Below are 21,966 nucleotides of genomic sequence, written 5' to 3'. Positions count from 1 at the left end.
TGAGAGATTTTAACTAACAATGTACGTTTTTTTGTTTCTTTAAATGTACGTAACATATGGTAGAATTTCATGAGGCATTAAACTTTTTTTTTTTTAATTTTATAACGGATGGTGTATCCCAACCAAAGTTTTTAGTATTTCGACCATATCGCTCCAAAATAGTGTGGGCCCCCATATTTGTAATGACAAATCTGGTAGAGTAAAAGCAGGACCCCTGTCATTAATAATCTGGTCAGGTTATCAAAAATATGGTCGGGATACCATGCGCCTTTTATAATCATCTCAAAATACACTACTTAATCAAATTTAAATCCAAAACATAACAAAAATCAAAGGATTGTTTGTTGTTTTTGTTGAGTCCATCTTAAATATTGTATTTAGAGAAATTAAAAAAAAAACAAAAATAAATTCCAAACAACGTGGGAGGGAAGCCCCTAAAACGCACACCCAGCTAAGCCCAAAACTAAAAAATACAGAAAAGAAAAGAAAAGAAAAAGAAAAAGAAACAGAAACAGTCGTCATTTCATCATCAAATCAAATTCACACCAAAAACCTCACCGCTAATTCAGGGATTTCTATTCTATTTCCTTTTTCATCCAAAATCAAATCAATCTCATAAAATATCTTCCATTTAATTTGTAACATTTACTGTATTTTTTCTTAAATATTTTTCAAAACCTTTTTTTTTTTTTTATTAAAAAAACGATAATTAATTAATCGTTTATAAAATCTGAAGTAAAGTTAGAAGCAGCTGTAGCTGTAGCTGTAGCTGATCTGATTTCTATTGAATTGAACTGAAGTTGATTGAAGTTGATTTGAAACGGCGCCGTTTTCCGGATCTGATCCAAACTGTAGTTGCTAATGGTATGTATTTAATTTATTTATTTTTATTTCAAGTATTTACTTCAAATTCCTAGCTGATTTATTATATATATATAGTATTGTGTATGTATATAGATTTTGTTGATGTTGAATGTCGGTGATTCGAGGTGAATAATGTATTTTTAAGCTTGAATTTTGTGATTAATTTGAAAAAAAGTAGTTAAATTTGTGCTAATAGGCGGCTAAGTGTGAAGAAGATGTTGTGATGATTAAAAAAAATGTTGAATTTGTTTACATTGTTGATCTGAGTAGCGTATGGATTTCGGAAAACTTAAATAGTTGCAATCACTTGAAAAAGTTAACTAAAATGTCTCATAGGATATATAATTTGGATATTAGATTTAAATGTATGTGTGTTGCGGAATGTTTTATATAGAAAGGTTCGTAATTTACAGATGTAATAGTCAAGTATGTTGTTATTTACGCCTTTGGTGTTTTGTTATGGAAATAAATTTGATGTACTTGGTTGAGTTATTATTGACTAGAAGTGGACTTATAGGGATTTATGAGCAATTTTTCTTTTAGGTGCCTTTTGTGAGGACCGTTTTTGCTGTTTAAATTTTAAATATGTCGGTGTATGCAACTTTATGTTAGCTTGAGAAAGTTGTTCATATATTCAATAGACAGATATTTGTCTGTTAAAGTTGATCCCAATGGCTCTAGGAAGCCAAACATGGATGTCACACCCATGTTGAACGCTAGAAGACCAGCAGGATACTGGTGATATCTACATTAATATATAAGCAAATCTTGAATTTGTTTCTGTGTGTTTATGTCACGGCTTTCTTAGGTTAAATACTTAACTGGGCTTATGTTCGAATGTTCGTTAAATAATATCTTGTACTGTTAATTTTTTTTTGTCATCTTACTTCGTTAACGATTTTGTTTGATTTATAATGGGATATATATGTCTTATGATCATGAAATGTGCATTAAAAGAGTAGTGACCTATCTTAGTGGGCATTGGTATTTGTTAAACATGAATAATTTCTAAATCTTTGTGCTTATGTAGGCGGCAGTCAGTCTGGGGATCGGGTCACTTGTCTGGGTCGAGGATCTAGATGACGCTTGGATAGATGGGGAAGTTATCGGGGTCACTGGTGAGGAGATCAAGGTTGCATCTACTTCAGGCAAGACGGTGAGTATATTTTTGTCAACCTCTAGCTTCTGATATTAATGGATGGAAATCTTGATGTTTTTTTTAAAGTTTCTACTGTAACCTGTTATTTAACTTACATTGCCATTTAATTTGTCACCTTGCATACTTACGATTTCTAAAATATTTCACGCTATTTAGTTTGCTAAGTAGAAGCGAATGCCATGTATTTTTTGCATGTCATTCTTATCGTTTCTTTCTTGATTTATCTAGGTTGTTGCTAAGTCATCAAATGTATATCCAAAAGATGCCGAAGCACCACCATGCGGAGTGGATGACATGACAAAGCTGGCTTATCTACATGAACCAGGGGTTTTGAATAACTTACGATCTAGATATGATATTAATGAAATCTATGTGAGTTCTGTTGTTTCTTCATGTTGGTATCAGACAGAGAGACACCCATTTTTAAGTAAATAATTTGATTACAAATATCTTTACATGTTATTAAACGTTTTGAACTTTAATGGTGCTACCAGACTTATACAGGCAGCATATTAATAGCCGTAAATCCTTTCACAAGATTGCCACATTTGTATGATAGTCATATGATGGCACAGTACAAAGGGGCACAATTTGGGGAATTGAGTCCCCACCCTTTTGCAGTTGCGGATGCAGCATACAGGTACCATTTCACTAGAGGTTGCAATTTCGACATGTTCACTTACCGATGGGTCCATTCGCTCTATGTTGTGTCTCAAACAGAGTAACAGGTCAAACAGGGTAAAATAAAAGATGTTTGCCAAAAAGGAAATGTGCCAGCTGAATGGTTTGTATGTAACAAATGTAGTTTTAATGCATAAAACTTTCGAGTTCGTCTTATTTCAAGTATTAGATATATTTTAACTAATTTATATTTGCGATCATATTTCACAACTAGTTATCCATAATACTTACTTTTTTGGATGAAATATGTTATGGGACAAGCTAAACTGGCCTGTAGCAAAAGTCACCTGTTTTGAGACTTACAACCAGTCTGTTTGCCACATTTACGTTTCATACTCATTTTGTATGTTAATCAGGATTTACAGTATGTTGCATAATGTTAGTGGATCTATTATCCTTGTGCAGAGTTATGATCAATGAAGGAATAAGTCAGTCAATTTTGGTTAGTGGAGAGAGTGGGGCTGGTAAAACTGAAAGCACAAAACAACTAATGCGCTATCTTGCTTACATGGGAGGTAGAGCTTCTACTGATGGAAGGAGTGTTGAACAGAAAGTTTTAGAGGTGTTTACCTGTTGAGTTCTGTTTTTTTGTTCTTAGCAATGTATTAGTTATTTATCAAAACACTGTTATGTTTGCTTCATTTTCTAGTCCAATCCTGTTTTGGAAGCTTTTGGTAATGCAAAAACAGTCAGAAACAACAATTCAAGGTGGGAATATATCCCTTTTTTACTACTACTGTTGTATTCTTGATTTTTTTTTTACATCAGTCGTTGATGCTCGTTTTTTGCTATTGCTTCAGTCGTTTTGGCAAGTTTGTTGAGATTCAGTTTGATCAGAAGGGCCGGATCTCAGGGGCTGCCATCAGAACATATCTGTTGGAAAGATCCCGTGTGTGTCAACTATCAGATCCTGAGAGGAATTATCATTGCTTCTACATGCTTTGTGCAGCACCACCCGAGGTAACTGGCCTTCAACTTCTGGCCCTTTTCTTTTGTGAACCCTAGATGTGCAGTTTGACATATTTACTGACAAGTAATTTAATGTGTGGGTTATATGTTACTAGCCTAGTGCCCGCACGTTGCAGCGGCTCCAGTTTATAGCACGCGAGATGCCGTAACGATATTAATTTAGAAGATGTTTAAAATATTGTTGTAAATATCGGTTATCGGTTTATTATCGACCAACCCCCGATAAGCGATAAATGGGATATATCGGGGATATATCGGATACCCTAAAATGTAAAGGAATTTATCTAAAATATATCTATATACTAACAATATATACAATTTGTAATGCAATACATCAATAATTAGAATATAAAACTGTAGAAAAGAAAATAATTACATTTGAAGTTTCAAAATTTAAGTATCTATAGACTATATTCAGAGGGGAAAAACGGTAGTAAAGAAAGTAATTACAATTTAACTAGAAATTAAAAGATTATTAAAGATTAACTCAAAAATTAAAGAATTAATTAAAAATTAGCTAGAAAAAATTGAATTAAAGAAAGTAATAAACCCTAATATTTGATAAAAACCCATTTTTTTAAAAAAAAAACAGTGGTCAATTTTTTTTAACCGATATTGGCCGATAAGTGCCGATATTGACCGATAAGTACTGAGTTTGACCGAAATCTGACCAAAACGATAAATTGCCCGATAAGTCATTTTTCTTGTCGGTGAAGGGCTGATAACCGACATATCGCCGATATATCGCCCGATAAATCCGATATTTACAACCATGAAATATTCTTACCTTCGTCCTCGCGTCTAAGTGTATCTACTAGATCATACCATATATTCCATCAATATATCAAACAAAAAAATAATAATAAAAAAAAGACGATTATAAGCTGGTCATTAACAACAATAGAAGAGATGGATAATGCATGAGTTAAGGAGGGGTAGCTTAGGAATATTCAGAAAAGTGCTTAATGTCTTAATGTTTTCCTCTTTATAAGGGGATAAATGAGCCAAAAAAAAAACACTTGCCTGGAAGGGGGTTGGATCAAATGGGTTGAGGGTGATCACTATATACTTAACTCACACAACCTCCAATTATTATATTCAAAGCTTAGATATCTGCTGCAACATGGCTGTTTTTGTGATCATACATAACGTATTTATTGTGCGTAATATTTTTAAAAAATGGAGACAAAAAATTCATGGGTCAAACCAAACGTGGACCAATGTTTTTTTACACCTACTGAAAGCTTACTTATTTCTACCCCAACTCATTTTTACATCTATCCCATTCATATTACCTCTAATTTATCGTCTTTTTAAACCAACAAAATCTAAAGATAGTGATGCTGTTACTTCTCATCTACTTTGGTGTGGTTGTTTATGACTGGTAGTGTGATTTAGTTAGTACCTTAGTGTACTTCACATCACATGCTCTTTTCTGTCTCTGCCTTTTTTTTTTGTTAGAACGGCAAAAATTATATTACTAAATCGGACAAACTAGCAAGTCGCTAGTTGCCAAAAGGTACAATTACAAACACAATCTAGAAATGAAACGAAACCAACTATTTCTAGACTCTACCCGAAGCATTAACTAGGAAATTCTTTTAGTTCTACTTTTTTATATTTTCTATAATATGTTCTTTTGAATCTCTGTCGTCTTTTTCTGCTTCGTACTAATCTTATCTACTATACTTCCAGGATCTAAAAAGATATAAAGTGGGAGATCCTAAAACATTCCATTATCTTAATCAATCAAACTGCTACCAGATAGATGGGTTGGATGAAAGAAAGGAATACATTGCTACAAAGAATGCAATGGATGTTGTTGGGATCAGATCGGATGAGCAGGTACAATTCAAGTAGTCATCTATAGATAAATGTTTGAAAAGAAAATCTTGAACCTGAACTACTGGAACTTAATTTTTCTCGTGTTTATTTTATTCCACAGGATGCTATTTTTAGAGTTGTAGCTGCAATTCTTCATTTGGGTAACATAGAATTTACTAAAGGGAAGGAAATGGATTCATCTACCCCCAAAGATGAAAAGTCTTGGTTCCACCTAAAAACAGCCGCAGAGCTTTTCATGTGAGTGATTAATGTCATTATACATGGGTGTTCATTGGGATGATGCAGGAGCAAACTGGGACTGGATAATCAAAATGAATGGAACTAGACTCCAACTGATATAAGCTTCGTTTGATTTGGTCTAGAGCTGGTTCTTTCCCAATTTTGACAATAAACTGGATACGAACTTGTGGATTTTTAGTTTGAAAATTAAATGAATATAAAGTGATATCGTTTCGAGTTTTAAAATATTATAATTCAAAACGAGGGAAAACCACTTTGGTTTTAAACCAAATGGAGATTCAATTTCTGAAATAAGGTGAACCTATGAGTGAACCAAATGTTGTTAGTTCCAGTTTGGTCCTTTAGTTCAGTGGTCTAGACTCTAGAGTGATTTTGCACCTGATTACGCATGCACGTATTAAATAACATTTTTATATAGAATGAGCCACTTTTGGAGGAATAAGCACAACTGAACAAGTAAATATCCTAATAAGTGAATGATTTTTTAGGTGTGATGTGAAAGCTTTAGAGGATTCTCTTTGCAAACGTGTAATTGTAACGCGTGATGAGACCATAACCAAATGGCTAGATCCGGAATCTGCTGCTGTCAGTAGAGATGCATTGGCAAAAGTTGTTTACTCAAGATTATTTGACTGGTAAGCTTGACTTATGCCACACAGTTTCTTCATGCTGTCTATATTAAATGTTCAACTTGGGGTTGTTTAGATGTGCCCTTTAAAAGCGATTACCCCTGATGTCTGAAAATCAAATCAGGATAATCAGATGTAGTGAATTAGGTGTGTAAGATAGTGGTTGAGTCTACTCCTGTTGTGTGCAGTTGTAATAATCATGTAATAGGATGCCCGAGTCTTTGACAAATTCTGATTATGTAAGTTGTTTACAGATAAAATCATAAAATGATATATAAGAAAATTTTGCAATATAATTGAAACATATATTGTAAACTGGGGATAAAACTTTATTTTAATCTGGTCAAAGGAATGGGTAATTAGGTAAATTTATATCAGATATAGAGTTCAGATAATTAATTTTGTTGTAGCTGGTATGAATCTGACAGGAACGGATTTATTCACACATTTAAAACTGATCATTGTAACTGTAGGTCACATTAATCAGATAACTAGTCTCAGAACGCGAATCCAAACACCAACTAAATAGATGTCTGTTCATCTTTCTTAATGCTGGTTATGCTATCCTTTCTGCATTGCAGGCTTGTTGACAGGATTAATACCTCAATTGGTCAAGACCCAGACTCAAAATACATAATTGGAGTGCTGGACATATATGGATTCGAGAGTTTCAAGACAAACAGGTGCTTCACTGGTATGCCTTTTGTTTTTATTGTTGGCCAGTTATGCCAGTGGCATAATCTCTTAGGGACGGCCCCCTAGGGCCAAAATCAAAAAGAAGGGGAAAAATTGAACTTTCTACTAGCAAGTTGGTGAGAATAGGCCACAGAGCCTTTATAGCAGTGAAGTCCTTGAACATTTCTCATTATTAATGTGCCATTACATTCTAACTGACGAATTGCACTGCCTGTAAGAATTGGGTCACAGGAATTGACCTTTTAGTTAAATGATTCTCATATATTTTTTGGACGAACCCTTGAGTACCAAGGGCATGTAATAGTTATTGTTGGAGTCTCAGATGTTAATTGACCTTCTAGTTAAATGATTCTCATATATTTTTTGGACGAACCCTTGAGTACCAAGGGCATGTAATAGTTATTGTTGGAGTCTCAGATGTTGCTTCTGTAATAACGTAGAATTTTATACCGTTTGTTATTTCTTTTTGCAGCTTTGAGCAGTTTTGCATTAATTTGACTAATGAGAAACTCCAACAACATTTCAATCAGGTTACCTACGTGGCTTAAATTTTTCTAAAAGTCCTTTCCTGAGTAATTTATCAAGGCTATATACACATGGTTACCTGACGAGTTATTATTGTTTTACAGCATGTTTTCAAAATGGAGCAAGAAGAATACACAAAAGAAGAAATAAATTGGAGCTACATTGAGTTTATTGACAATCAAGATATATTGGATCTCATTGAGAAGGTCTGGTGTTTCACATTCTTAAATTTTACCCTAATCAAAGGCTACCTTTTGCATACTTTTTCTTTACTGCATAGGTTAATTGTTACCACATCTTTTTCTTTCTTTCAATTACATTGGTGAATCTTGGGTCATTGAATACTCGTACGCTGAGATGATCACTAGATTTTCCAAAAGATAATGTGATAATTTTTCATGTATTACTATGAATCTTTACGGACTAAGCATTATATTGTAGACTCAATTGGTTTTCAGAATGCTGCTTTATGTGTTTTCATAATGTCGTAATCTAACGACAAACTTATCACATGGAGCAGAACTCCCAAATTATGAATTCTGTCAGAACATGTTTTCCACATCAATCTCTATTAGTATTTAATTAAAGCTATAAAAAAGGTCTTATATGCTTGTTGATAATCAAATACTATGGGTATCCAAGATTCAAGTTGTTAAAGTAAAGATACTTCTGCCAGTTATGTACCATTATTGATTTCAGTTCTGATATGTTGTGTTTCTATTGCATAGAAACCAGGTGGCATCATAGCTCTTCTAGACGAAGCTTGGTAAGTTAAATATGGAAAGATGCTTTTCTCTTGGTTTTACCTTACAGTTCATGTAGTCATATATGGATATGAAACTATGGCATTCTGTAAGAAACTACTTGTGTTATGCAGTATGTTTCCTAGGTCAACACATGAAACATTTGCCACAAAGCTGTACCAAACTTTTAAGAATCACAAACGTTTCACCAAGCCAAAATTGTCTCGCTCTGACTTCACGATTTGTCATTATGCTGGAGATGTAAGCAGCTGCTTCTTCTTGAAATACTTTTCAGTTATTGAATTTCTTAACACTAAGAATAAACCTTTATGATTTTGAGAAACAATGGCTTATCAGTTTGAATTGTATCTTCAGGTAACATATCAAACTGAGTTGTTTCTTGACAAAAATAAAGATTATGTCATTGCGGAACACCAAGCACTCTTGAGTGCATCAGAATGTTCCTTCGTTGCAAGTTTGTTTCCTACTTCATCCGATGAATCCTCCAAATCATCAAAGTTCTCTTCAATTGGTACACGATTTAAGGTTCTCTCTCTCTCTCTCTCTCACACACACACACACACACAGCATTTCATTATCTCTATCTTAATAGCCATGTAAATAATATATTATTTTGGTTTCAGCAACAACTGCAACAACTTCTTGAAACTTTGAGCTCAACTGAGCCTCATTATATACGTTGTGTAAAGCCTAACAATCTTCTTAAGCCTGCTATTTTTGAAAATCATAATGTTCTGCAACAACTGCGATGTGGGGTAAGGATACACATGGCTTTCAGAGCGTTATTTATCATCTCTGTTCTTTTCTCTTTTGTGAACCTAGTTGCTACATATAATTAATTGACGCTTCCCGTGTAACTTAATTCAGGGAGTATTGGAGGCAATCAGGATTAGTTGTGCTGGGTATCCCACTAGAAAACCATTTGCCGAGTTTGTGGATCGGTTTGGCATCCTGGCTCCTGAGGTTTTGGATGGCAAGTAAGTGGAATGATCTTGTTTATTCTTCATTGAAAATTTAAGTGTATGGTGAACAATTGAAGTGGCCCTAACTAAACTTATGCTCATGATAGTAGCGATGAAATTCATGCTTGCAAGAGACTTTTGGATAAGGCTGGACTTGAAGGCTATCAGGTTACATGAAGTGCAATACCATATATTGAAATCTTCCCTAGATGGAAATATTACATTTAAGATTATATTTTTTTAGCATATGTAACTTAAGATTGGTGTGTTCATATGCAGATTGGTAAAACAAAGGTGTTTCTAAGGGCTGGTCAGATGGCAGAGCTCGATGCTCGACGAACTGAAGTGTTAGGTAGATCAGCCAGCATCATCCAAAGAAAAGTTCGTTCGTTTATTGCACGGAAAAGCTTTATATTGCTAAAACGTTCTGTCTTGCAAATTCAATCTGTTTGCCGAGGTACTTTATCTTCTTAAATGCGTGAAAGATATTATTCAACAACTCATAGGCAAGTGTCTAAAGCTGGTCGCCTATTATTCTTTCCAAACAGGCCAACTTACTCGCCAAGTTTATGAAAAGATGAGGAGAGAAGCTTCTAGTATACGGATTCAAAGAAATCTGCGAATGCATCTTGCCAGGAAATCTTACAACGAGCTTCATAACTCAGCTGTTTCAATCCAAACAGGGTTACGGGGGATGGCTGCACGTAATGATCTTCGCTTTAGAAGGCAGACAAAAGCAGCAATCCTTATTCAGGTCTTGCAACTTCTCTCCAAATCTTTATGATTGCTATCGATCTAGCATGATCCTTTCATTTAAAGGTGGCAATTACGTCGCGTTCACTTATAATGGGTTGAATTGGGTTGTACATTTTATCATACTTGTTAAACAGTTGTCTCTTAGCTTGGTCAAACCGGCTAAAAGTTGCTGCACAAGGTGTTTTTAATGCAATACACCAGTGAAATGATTGTGTTGAAAAAGTTAAGCTTAGCAAATAATATAGATTTTATTATCATATTTGACACTCGGTATTTGTAAAAAACTTAAAATTTATTGGAGAGAGCTGTTCAAGTTCAAACAACCTGACCCATACTAAATTTAGTGATTGACATGCTCAAACGATCTGTTTTGCCACCTCTATATTCTATGCGTAGTATTTCTGTCTATGTCTAATTTCTTAAAATGTGTATACTGCATGCATATCCTATCAATATCTCAGGTATAAATAGTTGTACAGCTGAGGTGGCATTTATCTTACCTGATGATAAATTTTTTGTAAACTGGTATTATTATTTTGACTGACTTTAGCTTTTGATTTCAGAGCCATTGTCGCAAGTTATTGGCCCGCTTGCACTTCATCAAGGCAAAGAAGGGTGCCGTTACTATACAATGTGCATGGAGGGGAAAAGTGGCACGAAAAGAACTGCGAAAGCTTAAGATGGTAAAATATTTCAGTTCTAACGTCTGCTTTGTCTTTTAAGTGTTCTTGTAGAGATAGTTTGTAGCGACAGTCACTGACTTCTTCCAGCCTAACAATTTTTATGACATTATGATAGCTGTTTCCGAAATTCCTCCAGAAGTCGTAGTATTTCTTTCTGTTTACCAAATGTAGGGGGTGCCTGAATTTACATTTTGAAACTGATTATTGCTGTTTCAACTTGTAGTAAACTTGCAGTTTTTCCTGTTTTGATAAACAGAATTCTAAATATATACTCTATTCTAGATGCACCAAAACTGATTAAGGGTGAAATCATGCTATCTTTTTAGCTTGTTTTTTAAACCTATTTTGAGATGATTTTATTCTTATTTTACAATACGTTTCTTTGCATGTTCCAATCTACGTCTTATCTTGGGTCATCAGAAGTTGCCAAACACCCAAACATCTGATAAGCTGATCATTACAACTTTAAAAACAGAAGCACATGAAAGCACTATATTTTACGACCCATTTATTACAACTATATCTAATTCTGATTATTCTTCTTAGTATAATGATTAATGACTTCCAAAACACTATTTCACTCTTCTCCACGGACGTTTTGGTTTTTACTCTCGATATTTGAATGCAGGCGGCGAGGGAAACTGGTGCGCTGCAAGCTGCGAAAAATAAACTGGAGAAGCAGGTTGAAGAACTGACATGGAGACTGCAGCTTGAGAAGCGTATGAGGGTAAGTTTATACACATCTCGAAAATGTTTAATTCATGTACACTAGGAGGTAAGGTATATTTTAGTAGTTAATCACAACACCAATTTAGTAGTTGCAGCCTGTTATGCCAAGGTAAGATTATAGGGAATTGATTATTGTTAAATAAAAAACTTCCTGTGAAAATAGAAAACTTGGTGTCTGGAGTATGGCTGGTGGTACTTAGAATGTTACTAGGGTGTTCAAAACTCGTCCAGACCAGCAATACGGAGGAACTAATAAGTACAATAAACACATCACCTTATGATTTATGTAAGCAGATTTTGAGAGTAGCTTCAGTCCTATATCCGATCATGAACAAACATATGCATATGAATTAGTTTTAATAGGAAAAATATAAGCTTGCAATTATCTTGCTTCAACTTTGATAAATAGAGGTCGAGTTTGTTCCAGATATGACCAAAAGGCTAAAAAAATAATCTAGACCAAAAACAGATTGAACATAGCTGTTACCAGTACTGCATGGTCCAGACAGTTTTGCAGAACAATAGTATGAGGTTGGTATCTTTAATATATGGTTCTCCGTCTTGTTTGAGACTGTAATTGTTCCAAACCAAGTGGAACAGCTTTAGTTGTCCTGGGTTTTGGTCGCAAACTTTTTTATTTCAGTTTGGTCCGGTTCAGTCGTCGTAGTCTGATGCATTCATATAAATTTTTGTGCCTTGAGTATGAGCAATAATTATGCAACTAAGCATTACTTTTTAACATGTACGATCTACAATGTGATCCTTCATGTTTGTATAAGTAGATCAGGAGATTATTATTCATATGAACTTTTTACCACCTGCCGCAAGACCTGAGACAAACTACTGGTAAATAGGTCTCTTTTGTGACGCTATTCACAGTTTTGCTTGATGCTTTACCGATGCTATATTCTTGCAGGCTGACTTGGAAGAAGCCAAAACACAGGAAAACGCAAAATTACAATCTGCTTTGCAGGATATGAAACTTCAATTCAAAGAGACTAAAGAGTTGCTCATTAAGGAACGTGAAACTGCCAAAAAGGTTGTTGAAAGTGTTCCAGTCATTCAGGAGGTCCCCGTTGTGGACCATGAGCTCACCAATAGGCTTGCCTCTGAAAATGAGAAACTTAAGGTACGGTTGCTCAAACTTACTGGTTACTTTTTAGTATTCCTGTATATTTAACTTTAGCTGTATGTGTCATGTGTGGCCATTTCCTGTAATTGAACATTTTGTTTCTGAATAATTTCAGTCTTTAGTTAGCTCTTTAGAGAAGAAAATTGATGATACAGAGAAAAAGTATGAAGAAACTAACAAACTCAGTGAGGAGAGACTGAAACAAGCTTTGGATGCCGAGACGAAAATAATTCAGTTAAAAACTGCAATGCAAAGGTCTGTTCCTAATTATTTCTTATTGAGAACTTTCTAAGTAATCAACCTACTAGTGTAATACTATGTTATACTTATCAAGTCTCACTATGTACTTACTGTGTTTTCATCCAGTCTTCAAGAAAAGGTTTCTGACATGGCATCTGAGAATCAACTTCTTCGACAGAAAGCGTTGTCTACAACTGCTCCCCGCATGACAGATTATCCCCAAACTCCTGAGGCTAAGGTGAGCTTTTGTTGCAAAGAAATGTTAGAGGTGGTAAAATGATGATTGGGTTGACACAAAACACTTGCTCACCAAAATTTTTTAACATTGTTCATATATATTTTCCCATGCATCAAGTTTACATAACTTAGTTTGTAGTTCAAAATATAAATATGGTAGTAAACATATGATCAATTTTGGCTCGTGTCAATTTAAACTAAATTTGTTGAACTTATTCGAGTTGACTGGTTCATATTTGAAAGAGTCAAAGCTGTCACCAACAAGCAAGGACAATATTTTCTTATTCTATTACTATCCATAACACCTTTCCTTAATTTTTTTGGCAGAGCATCCCAAATGGCCACTTTGGAAATGAGGTAAGTATAACAATGTTATATGTGACGTATCACACATTTTTCATGTAAAAGTTTGTGGAGCTTGGACGTTTACTCATATCTTCTTACAGGAGCCACAAACACCTGCGAGGAATCTGGCGACTGAGTTTGACAGCAAGGCTAAAAGACCACCAATTGATCGTCAGCATGTATGACTACTTAACATGATATACATTATATTATTCTTTCCTTTTGCTACTGAATTTGTCGGTAGTGTTATAATATCAATATATTTTAAATATTGGCATAGGAAAATGTTGATGCTCTTATTGAATGTGTTATGAAAGACATTGGGTTCAGCCAAGGGAAGCCCGTTGCAGCATTTACTATTTACAAATGCCTCCTCTATTGGAAATCTTTTGAAGCCGAAAGGACTAGTGTCTTTGATCGTCTTATTCAGATGATTGGTTCAGCAATTGAGGTAATTTTCCAGAAAAATTAATTTGTGAGCAGATAACAATCATTTATATTTAGTCTAAGTAATTCTGTTGCATGAAGCAATGCTTCATTGGTGCCTTTTAGTGAAAGGCGGTGTTTGTATCAGGCAACTCTGTATCAGAACTTTTCCTTGTCTCACATATCTTCACGAGTTTCACTTGGACTTGTTATTGGGGTTTTATTGGACTTCCTTTTAATCCTGTCTTTGTGAATATAAGTAACAGAACCATCTGATAATATTAGTCACTATAATATTTTTGAAAACTTTCAGTATGCAAGTGAAGTATCGATTATGATTTTTTAATATGTAAAAGTGGTTTTTAAGTGGTCCTCTAGTATTTGCATGGTAGAACATAGTATGTAGAAGCGTTTCAAGTTTTTTGTTTTTTTTTTTTTTTTTTTGGGGGGGGGAGTGTTGGGGCGGATGCTATGTTATATGTATGGACTGCGCCTAGTCTCACCTCCTTGGCTTCCAGACCCTTATCCGCTTCTTAAAATCAAATTTCCCATAGGATTATATCTACACAATTGCACCAGCTTCTTGGATTATGTGAAAAGTATAATGAAGGGTCTATGATGTTGCAGGATCAAGATAATAATGAACACATGGCGTATTGGTTGTCAAATGCGTCAACTTTGTTGTTCTTACTTCAAAGGAGTATTAAATCTGATGGTGCAAGTTCAGCTCGTAAACCTCCGCCTCCAACTTCGCTGTTTGGGAGAATGACAATGGTATCGATACGGAAAAGCTCTTTATGTTTTTATATGTAGAGGTGGCCAAATGGGCAGGTCTGGGGGTTAAGAAACAATTCAAAGTTAGTAATTTTTTATTGTTTCGGTTCGATTGAGCTTAAAAAATGTGATGCCCTCATTAATTTGATGAAGCAATTTGCCTGTCATTCTTTCGATTATGATGATGGGATGATATGGGAAGATTTATGAATCAAAACTATATTTTTTTTGGAAATTTCCGATCTTTTCTTTTATTAGATAATTTTCAAAATATGTTGCAATCGTTAAAGGTAAAGGATTACCAGGATCGACATTCTTGACTTTCTTGCCCAAAATTGGCACCTATCTCTTAATGCCTCTTTATATGTATCTGCTCAGTGATATGGTTTGGTAATACGTACAGGGATTCCGTTCATCCCCATCTTCCGTCAACATTGCTGCAGCTGCAGCTGCACTTGAGGTAGTACGCCAGGTTGAAGCCAAATACCCAGCCTTGCTTTTCAAGCAGCAATTAACAGCATATGTTGAGAAAATGTATGGTATTATCCGTGACAACCTGAAAAAAGAGTTGGGATCATTCCTCACTTTATGTATTCAGGTACCTGACCTTTCCCCATTTGACTCTTTTTTTTTTCTTTTACTAAAGGAGGCTTAATAAGTGTTTCGGTGGGTTATATTGTTGGATCAAACGGGTTCAGGTTGGTATGGATAGGCTTTTGCATGTCTAAACAGGTTGGGTTGTGTTGGCAGTGAATCATCTTTTTTGTGTTTGTAAAAGATTAGGAAGAACTACTGTGTTAGATATGATCTATGTTATTCTACTAACTCTAAATTTTTGAATATAGCAAATCTGGTGATATGGATTAAACCTAACATTTGTTGTAATCGAGCCTTTTAACCCATTTGACAATTCTTCTTTAGTTATATATTTGGGTGTTTGACGCCGTGGTTGTTATAGATAAAACATAACCCAAATCCACAATTCCTTATTTAATGGATTGAGGATATCACATCGTTTATAAAATTTATGCTAGTTTTAATGTCTACAAGTATCGCGATGACATGTGCATATTTAAAATAATCAGGCACCACGAGCATCCAAAGGAGTGCTACGATCTGGGAGGTCCTTCGGCAAAGATTCACAATCCAATCACTGGCAAGGCATTATCGACTGCCTAAATACTCTCCTCAGTACATTGAAAGAAAATTTTGTATGTATTATATTCATTGTTTTTTTTCCCTCGTAATAATATGCTATAGATGTTAGAAATTTCGATTACTTATATTAGTTGCATTTTAGGTTCCTCCTATAATTGTTCAGAAGATATTTACTCAAATTTTCTCATATATCAACGTTCAATTATTCAACAGGTGAGTCTTTCCAACTTTGATCTGTTTTCGACATTATATTTTTCTTGATTTAGGGTATGTTATCTTATAATGCTCATTTTTCTTTTAAATATCATCCCTATGCAGTCTTCTTTTGCGCCGTGAGTGCTGTACCTTCAGCAATGGAGAATATGTCAAAGCTGGGTTAGCAGAGCTTGAGTTATGGTGTGCTCAGGCAAAAGAAGAGGTAGCGTTCGTGAATATATGTCTTATTTCATAACAGTTGAATTATTGATACATTTTTTTGTGGATAAATGCTCAATTATGAGGGAGGTTCTATATATTTGTTGAATGTTAAATTGGTTATGTTTATAAACAAAAAATAATCAAGTCTGCCAATCTTGGCAATTGGAATTAAACTAATGATCTCTACCTTAACAAATGTCTTTTCACCTGTGAAACGACAAGGTTGACTTGTTTTTGTTACTAAATATCATACTTGAAATGAAAAGAAAAATGAAATGATTGTCACTAGAATTATTGTTTATAATTAAATAAAATCATTTGTTCGGTGCTCAAGCTATTTGTTTTCTCTATAAAGAACTGAAAATCTCCTTCTATTGCAGTATGCGGGCTCAGCTTGGGATGAACTTAAGCATATTAGGCAAGCTGTTGGGTTCTTGGTATGCCCTTCTGACCAATGTGTTCAATATTAAAATATTAATATTATGTTTAATGCGTGTTTGTTTATTTCAAGATATAACTGTTCTACTTGTTCAATGCTCTCAGGTCATACATCAAAAGTACAGAATCTCATATGATGAAATTATCAATGATTTATGCCCCGTACGTCTCTCTCTCTTTCTCTCTCTCTCACACACACACACACACCATAATGAAGACATGTACAAGCGCATGTGTGTTCTCTCTCTGACTGACTTGATACTGTGCCTATTGCAGATTCTAAGCGTCCAGCAGTTGTATAGAATATGCACGCTTTACTGGGATGACAACTATAATACCCGTAGTGTATCTCCAGATGTAAGCTCTCAAAATGTTGAACAATATATATTCGTCTGAACTATCTTGCAAGTTACCTGAACCATATCTTTTTCCAACCAGGTCATTTCAAGCATGAGGATATTAATGACAGAGGACTCCAATAATGCCGCCAGCAATTCATTTTTACTGGATGACAATTCCAGGTAATGTTTGATTACTGTCTGGTGAATGATATGTCCACCACATGTACACACACACACACATGTTAAATTCACGTCAAGTATTCTACTATTAATAACTAGACGTCAAAAACTGTATTTGGGTCTACGCTAGCTGGGTTGTGCCGACTTGAAACGGTTTGTTAATAGTTTTGCAAAATAAAAAAACTTGTGTTTCAAAAAAAAAAATGTATTAAATATAGAATTTATAGCATACAATAAATTAGGATATATGATGCATTGATTGAACTTCAGGCAACCTTCAACCCATAAAATAATCTAGCCTTTTATTTTTGATTGTTTGACCCAACAAAGATATCACATCTCGCATCGACCCCTTCATAACTGAACCAGCCAAAGTTGCCATCTATTACACACTAATTCAAAAACTTCCCAAACAAAGTGACAAACCTGTTTCTGAATGCAGCATCCCTTTCTCCGTTGATGATCTCTCAACTTCCTTGCAAGTAAAAGAATTCTCCGATGTGAAACCTGCAGTAGAGCTCGCCGAGAATCCAGCCTTCCAATTTTTACACGAGTAAAGGCTGTGGAAACTTGAACATATTCTTACGTTTGCAAATATAGCATAAGGTTTGATTGTAAAAAGGTCCATTCTTTATTTTCTTCTTTTTTTTTTTTTTCTCTCTTTAAACTGTATAATTGGTTACAGTATCTTGTTTACATGTTTGTTAGTAGTCTGATTAGAGCACAACGTTAGGGAAGTGCCATATTTTTTAGTCTTAGTTCATTCTGGGTTTTTTCTGCTAATGTGGGCAGCATTCTTTATAGAAAGTTAGGTATTGTTTTGCTCTTGGTCAAATGTCTGGGTTTTGTATTCCGCCCAGTTTGAGTTCTTGTAATGATATATATAAATATGAAAAGTTACACAAGTTGTATGGATAGTATCTTGTATTTTGGATTATCTAATTGTTGCATATGAAGGTACAAAAGATGAACAATTATACGTTAGCTTATTTTTAGGTAAATCTCTTAATATCACCAGAACAAATTTACTATGTTTTTTTAGTGTTAGTAATCTCTTAATATCTGCCAACTTTTGCTGATAATCTTCAAATTTCAAACGTGGTTGACATACTAGTAGACACTTCTTCATTTCGTTAACTTCGCTAATAGTATCTTCTGGATCCATTGACGACTGAGAGAGACAGCATATTTGAATGAAGACTTTGAGTTTATTGCTGGAGATTTTAATGGAGATGTGAAGAAGATTTGAAGTTAATTGATGACATAGACAAAGGAGATTGACGACGGTAAAGTTTATTGAAGATTATGGCAGCGTACTAGTAAGGTGAGAATGAAAGATTATATTCGTGAGGTTTTAAATCAAGTATGGTTGATCCGAGGTTAGATTTGTTATCTCAACCTTTTTTTAAGATATTACATGAACACAATCGATCAATTCCCAAAAGAAAAAATACATCTTCGCAACAACAATATAAATTATCGGGCCTTTCTATCAATACCCGTCGGTATTTTAAGCCCAATATTTTTAAGCCCAAAAGAGTGCTCCAGTATTTTAAACCCAATATTTTTTCTGTATTTTCACTATTCTATACCCGTCGGTATTCCCGATATTTCCGGTAATACCATTATGGTATTTTCAGGAAAAAATAATTTGAATTTTTTTTAAAATTTTTTTTATGATACCTTGATGTTATTTTTTTTTTTGTTTGTGAATTTTGAAACTTATATTTTGTTACGAATACTTATTTAGTATATTTTTTTTGAGTGAATTATAGTTGTATTTTGGCTATTTTTGTTAAATTCTAACAAGTTTTATATGATTTTAAATAAAAAAATAAAAAAAATTACAATAATCGTACCGACCGGTAATACCGGAAAAGTATGAATTTATTATTAAGCAAACTATAAACATTTCATCATTTTACATACGTAACCAGGCCTCTATCTTCGTTTTTCTAGTGATACTAAATACAAACTCTAGTATTCGTACGTGTAACCCCAGTTGTTGATGTGGGTTCTATAAATGCTAACAATCCCTATATGTTGAATTGCTAGAAATTTTAGATTGCTCATGAACTTCAACACTTGCACACCAACATTGTGACAGACACATGATTTTAGAGTATTTTGCTTAATGTTCAAATGATTTTTGTTTCCAATATATTGGGGGTTCCTTTTAATAGATAATATGTTATTTTAAACTTAACATACCTTGTATCTTTTTAAGCCAGACACGAGATTAAAATGTTGGTTACTTATCAATCATCAATTCATCATAGTCTCTCCTTAATCACTAATCGAGTGAGGATGAACACTTGATCTGAATTTTGGATATTGTTATGGCAAAAGCTTCTTGGTGTTTCATTAATAATGTATAAGCATCTAAAAGCTTAAATGTATGAATATAGTAAGATAAGAAACTCAACCTTTAATCTCATATATTTCTTATAATAAATTTGGTCGGTTAAAACCATTTACTAATCTTCTAATAGATCTATGCGTTTGACTAATCAGATTTATATAATGATTATTATCATATAATTTATGAGTATTATAAGTGCCATGTATACGTAAGTCTTAATTTACATCATGGTGGCAAAAAACTTGACCGTTTAAGCATTTATGATGTTCATAGCTTCGCATGCATGAATCAATTTAATTCATCAACAACACCAAAACTTCATTTTTTAAGAATCCAAAAATGAGTTTATGATTAAATTAAATAACATCATGAAAACCCATTAGCAATAATCTATTTTGGTCAACATCTCATCTGATTTGTTTGTTAAAATGTAATCATTCAAACCAAAGAATATGTAAATATTAGTTAATAAATTTCTTTGGTCAAACCACTAAATGGTTAAAATAAACAAATAAAACTAATTTGGTTGGGATTATTAATTATTGGGATGTAAATATATCATTAGAAAACTAGAATAGATTAATATCTAACTAATGATAATAATTAAGGTGCACATGTTAGTTTGGTGATGTGGTGTTCGTTCTCAGGGTAGACTACCAACATTTGCAGGGTATTAATGGTCCAAAAGCTATAAAAAGCTAGTCAAATAAGCTCAAAGAGACTTTAAGCCAAGTGTCCACAAGGACCACAATGCGTATTTGTGCGGGATAAGTTCACAAAATTGTTCCACATGACATTGATTAGAAAATCTCGATTATTTTTAAAGGAGTAGCTAGAATATCGTTAAAGAATGTTATATACACAACAAAACTTTGTTATATGGGGGTGTCACACTTTTCTATCAATGTATATCACAATGCAACTATTATAACAAACTTTACAAATATACAATACATAATAATGATAAATGTGTAAAAAGATGGTACTATTATCAATTTCGGCATAAAAAACTTAATTTTCAATCATAATACATTTATAATTAATATATAACTCGTATATATACATATATATCTTTTCATGTTATTAAATCCATGTATTCATTTCAAGCTAACCATTATATAGATCACTCTATCAAACTGTCAAAAGTGACGGAACTAAGGTTGACTATCTCGAGTTGCCTACAATATCTATAAAACTCCATATATCTACTACTTTTTATATGTACTAGTTTTAGCCAAGACTAATTGACCCGCCAACAAAACATCAATTCCAGTCTACTATACGTCACCCGCTGATATATATGATATATGTAGTTCGTATACATATATATCTTGGTATTGCCACTAAATCACAAAAGCAGATTATATAGGTAGAATATAAAGATCAAGCAAAAAGATATATAACTCATATTTTGGTTGGTGTTTGTTAATTTACAAAGACAAATCATGAAGCTAAGTTCCTTATCATTCGTTGTATATCACATTCAAATTAGTTTATAGTTCGAATAACTTCAAAATCCATTCAAACACTGCATTTTTCTCACCAAATATTCATGTGGCCTCATGTGTTTTCCCCCTAGGTCAAACATTGTTTACATGACATACTTCAAGAATCTCAACTATGTCATGTTCTTAATATGCTTGCATCTCTCTCTATATATGCATTTTCATATATTAAATTTGCACTATCATTGTATTGACAGTTAATTTAGTTGATTAGGTGGTTGTTATTATTTATTTTTAGAATAAAATCTGTTTATCAACTATTAAGAGATATTATAAAAGATTCAATGCATAACTTGCTTTAATACTTTGCTCAACATACATGAGTTTTCAAGATTCTTTTCTCCACACTAAAAATAATACTCACATCTTTCCTAAGAGCATGGTGCACTAATATGTATTTTGACTGATGACTTTTCATGCCTCCATTGAAACCCTCCAATAACTTTTGTTCGTAATTGTTACCGTCAGAGCAGTAGCTCAATTGTTAGAAAGACCATCTCTCATTCAAGAGATCTTGTGTTCAAACTTTGGGAAAGACATAGAAAGTTCTTTTATGAGAGCTTGGTCTGAGTATCAGGTTCAAGTTTGAGGGGGTAGGGTTTACCCCTATTAATCGTCGTGCCTTCGGACGGATTAGTAGGGGTTTTTTCCCCATCGGGTATTTAAAATAGACATTTCTACTTCAAAAGACCTCTATAACGAGGATCCGGTTAAGACAACATATGCTAGGCCTCCCGCTATCGAATTCCGACACGAAGTTTACAGCGAAATTCACCTTTGAAAATTTTTTTTTTTACTATCATATGAATTAATATAAGTGAATTTCATTAATTCTGCTTCTTAATTGTTTATCTCATCTCGTAATTTTGTCAAATATATGTTATTTTTTTCATTACTCGTACGTGGAAG

General features: G+C 33.8%; 1 protein-coding gene across 1 annotated transcript; it reads left to right on the top strand.

The window, feature by feature from the left end:
* The first annotated feature begins 771 nt into the window (after positions 1-771).
* Positions 772-18,107, top strand: LOC122580902 (myosin-6). The gene is made up of 39 exons (XM_043753047.1): positions 772-864; positions 1,895-2,020; positions 2,252-2,395; positions 2,518-2,663; positions 3,110-3,266; positions 3,354-3,412; positions 3,505-3,664; positions 5,369-5,518; positions 5,619-5,755; positions 6,247-6,393; positions 6,969-7,070; positions 7,556-7,613; positions 7,713-7,814; positions 8,337-8,374; positions 8,486-8,612; positions 8,727-8,897; positions 8,996-9,127; positions 9,240-9,349; positions 9,442-9,502; positions 9,614-9,791; positions 9,883-10,088; positions 10,654-10,773; positions 11,402-11,500; positions 12,419-12,631; positions 12,750-12,889; positions 13,001-13,112; positions 13,439-13,468; positions 13,558-13,635; positions 13,737-13,907; positions 14,510-14,656; positions 15,060-15,254; positions 15,742-15,867; positions 15,957-16,027; positions 16,133-16,232; positions 16,612-16,668; positions 16,775-16,831; positions 16,946-17,026; positions 17,108-17,190; positions 17,633-18,107. The coding sequence occupies exons 1-39, from the start codon at positions 862-864 to the stop codon at positions 17,745-17,747; spliced, it is 4,509 nt and encodes a 1,502-aa protein (XP_043608982.1). The 5' UTR covers positions 772-861; the 3' UTR covers positions 17,748-18,107.
* The last annotated feature ends 3,859 nt before the right edge of the window (positions 18,108-21,966 follow it).

The sequence above is a fragment of the Erigeron canadensis genome, chromosome 9 (assembly GCF_010389155.1).
Source record: "Erigeron canadensis isolate Cc75 chromosome 9, C_canadensis_v1, whole genome shotgun sequence".
NCBI lineage: Eukaryota > Viridiplantae > Streptophyta > Magnoliopsida > Asterales > Asteraceae > Erigeron > Erigeron canadensis.
The sequence above is the reverse complement of the archived record's forward strand: the minus strand, read 5'-3'. Positions and strand labels throughout refer to the sequence as shown.

Excerpts from the sequence above, each read along its gene's own strand:
- LOC122580902 (XM_043753047.1), top strand. Across the intron at positions 17,027-17,107 it reads CCCGTAGTGTATCTCCAGAT|GTCATTTCAAGCATGAGGAT; the intron begins GTAAGCTCTCAA and ends TTTTCCAACCAG. Across the intron at positions 17,191-17,632 it reads TTACTGGATGACAATTCCAG|CATCCCTTTCTCCGTTGATG; the intron begins GTAATGTTTGAT and ends TTCTGAATGCAG.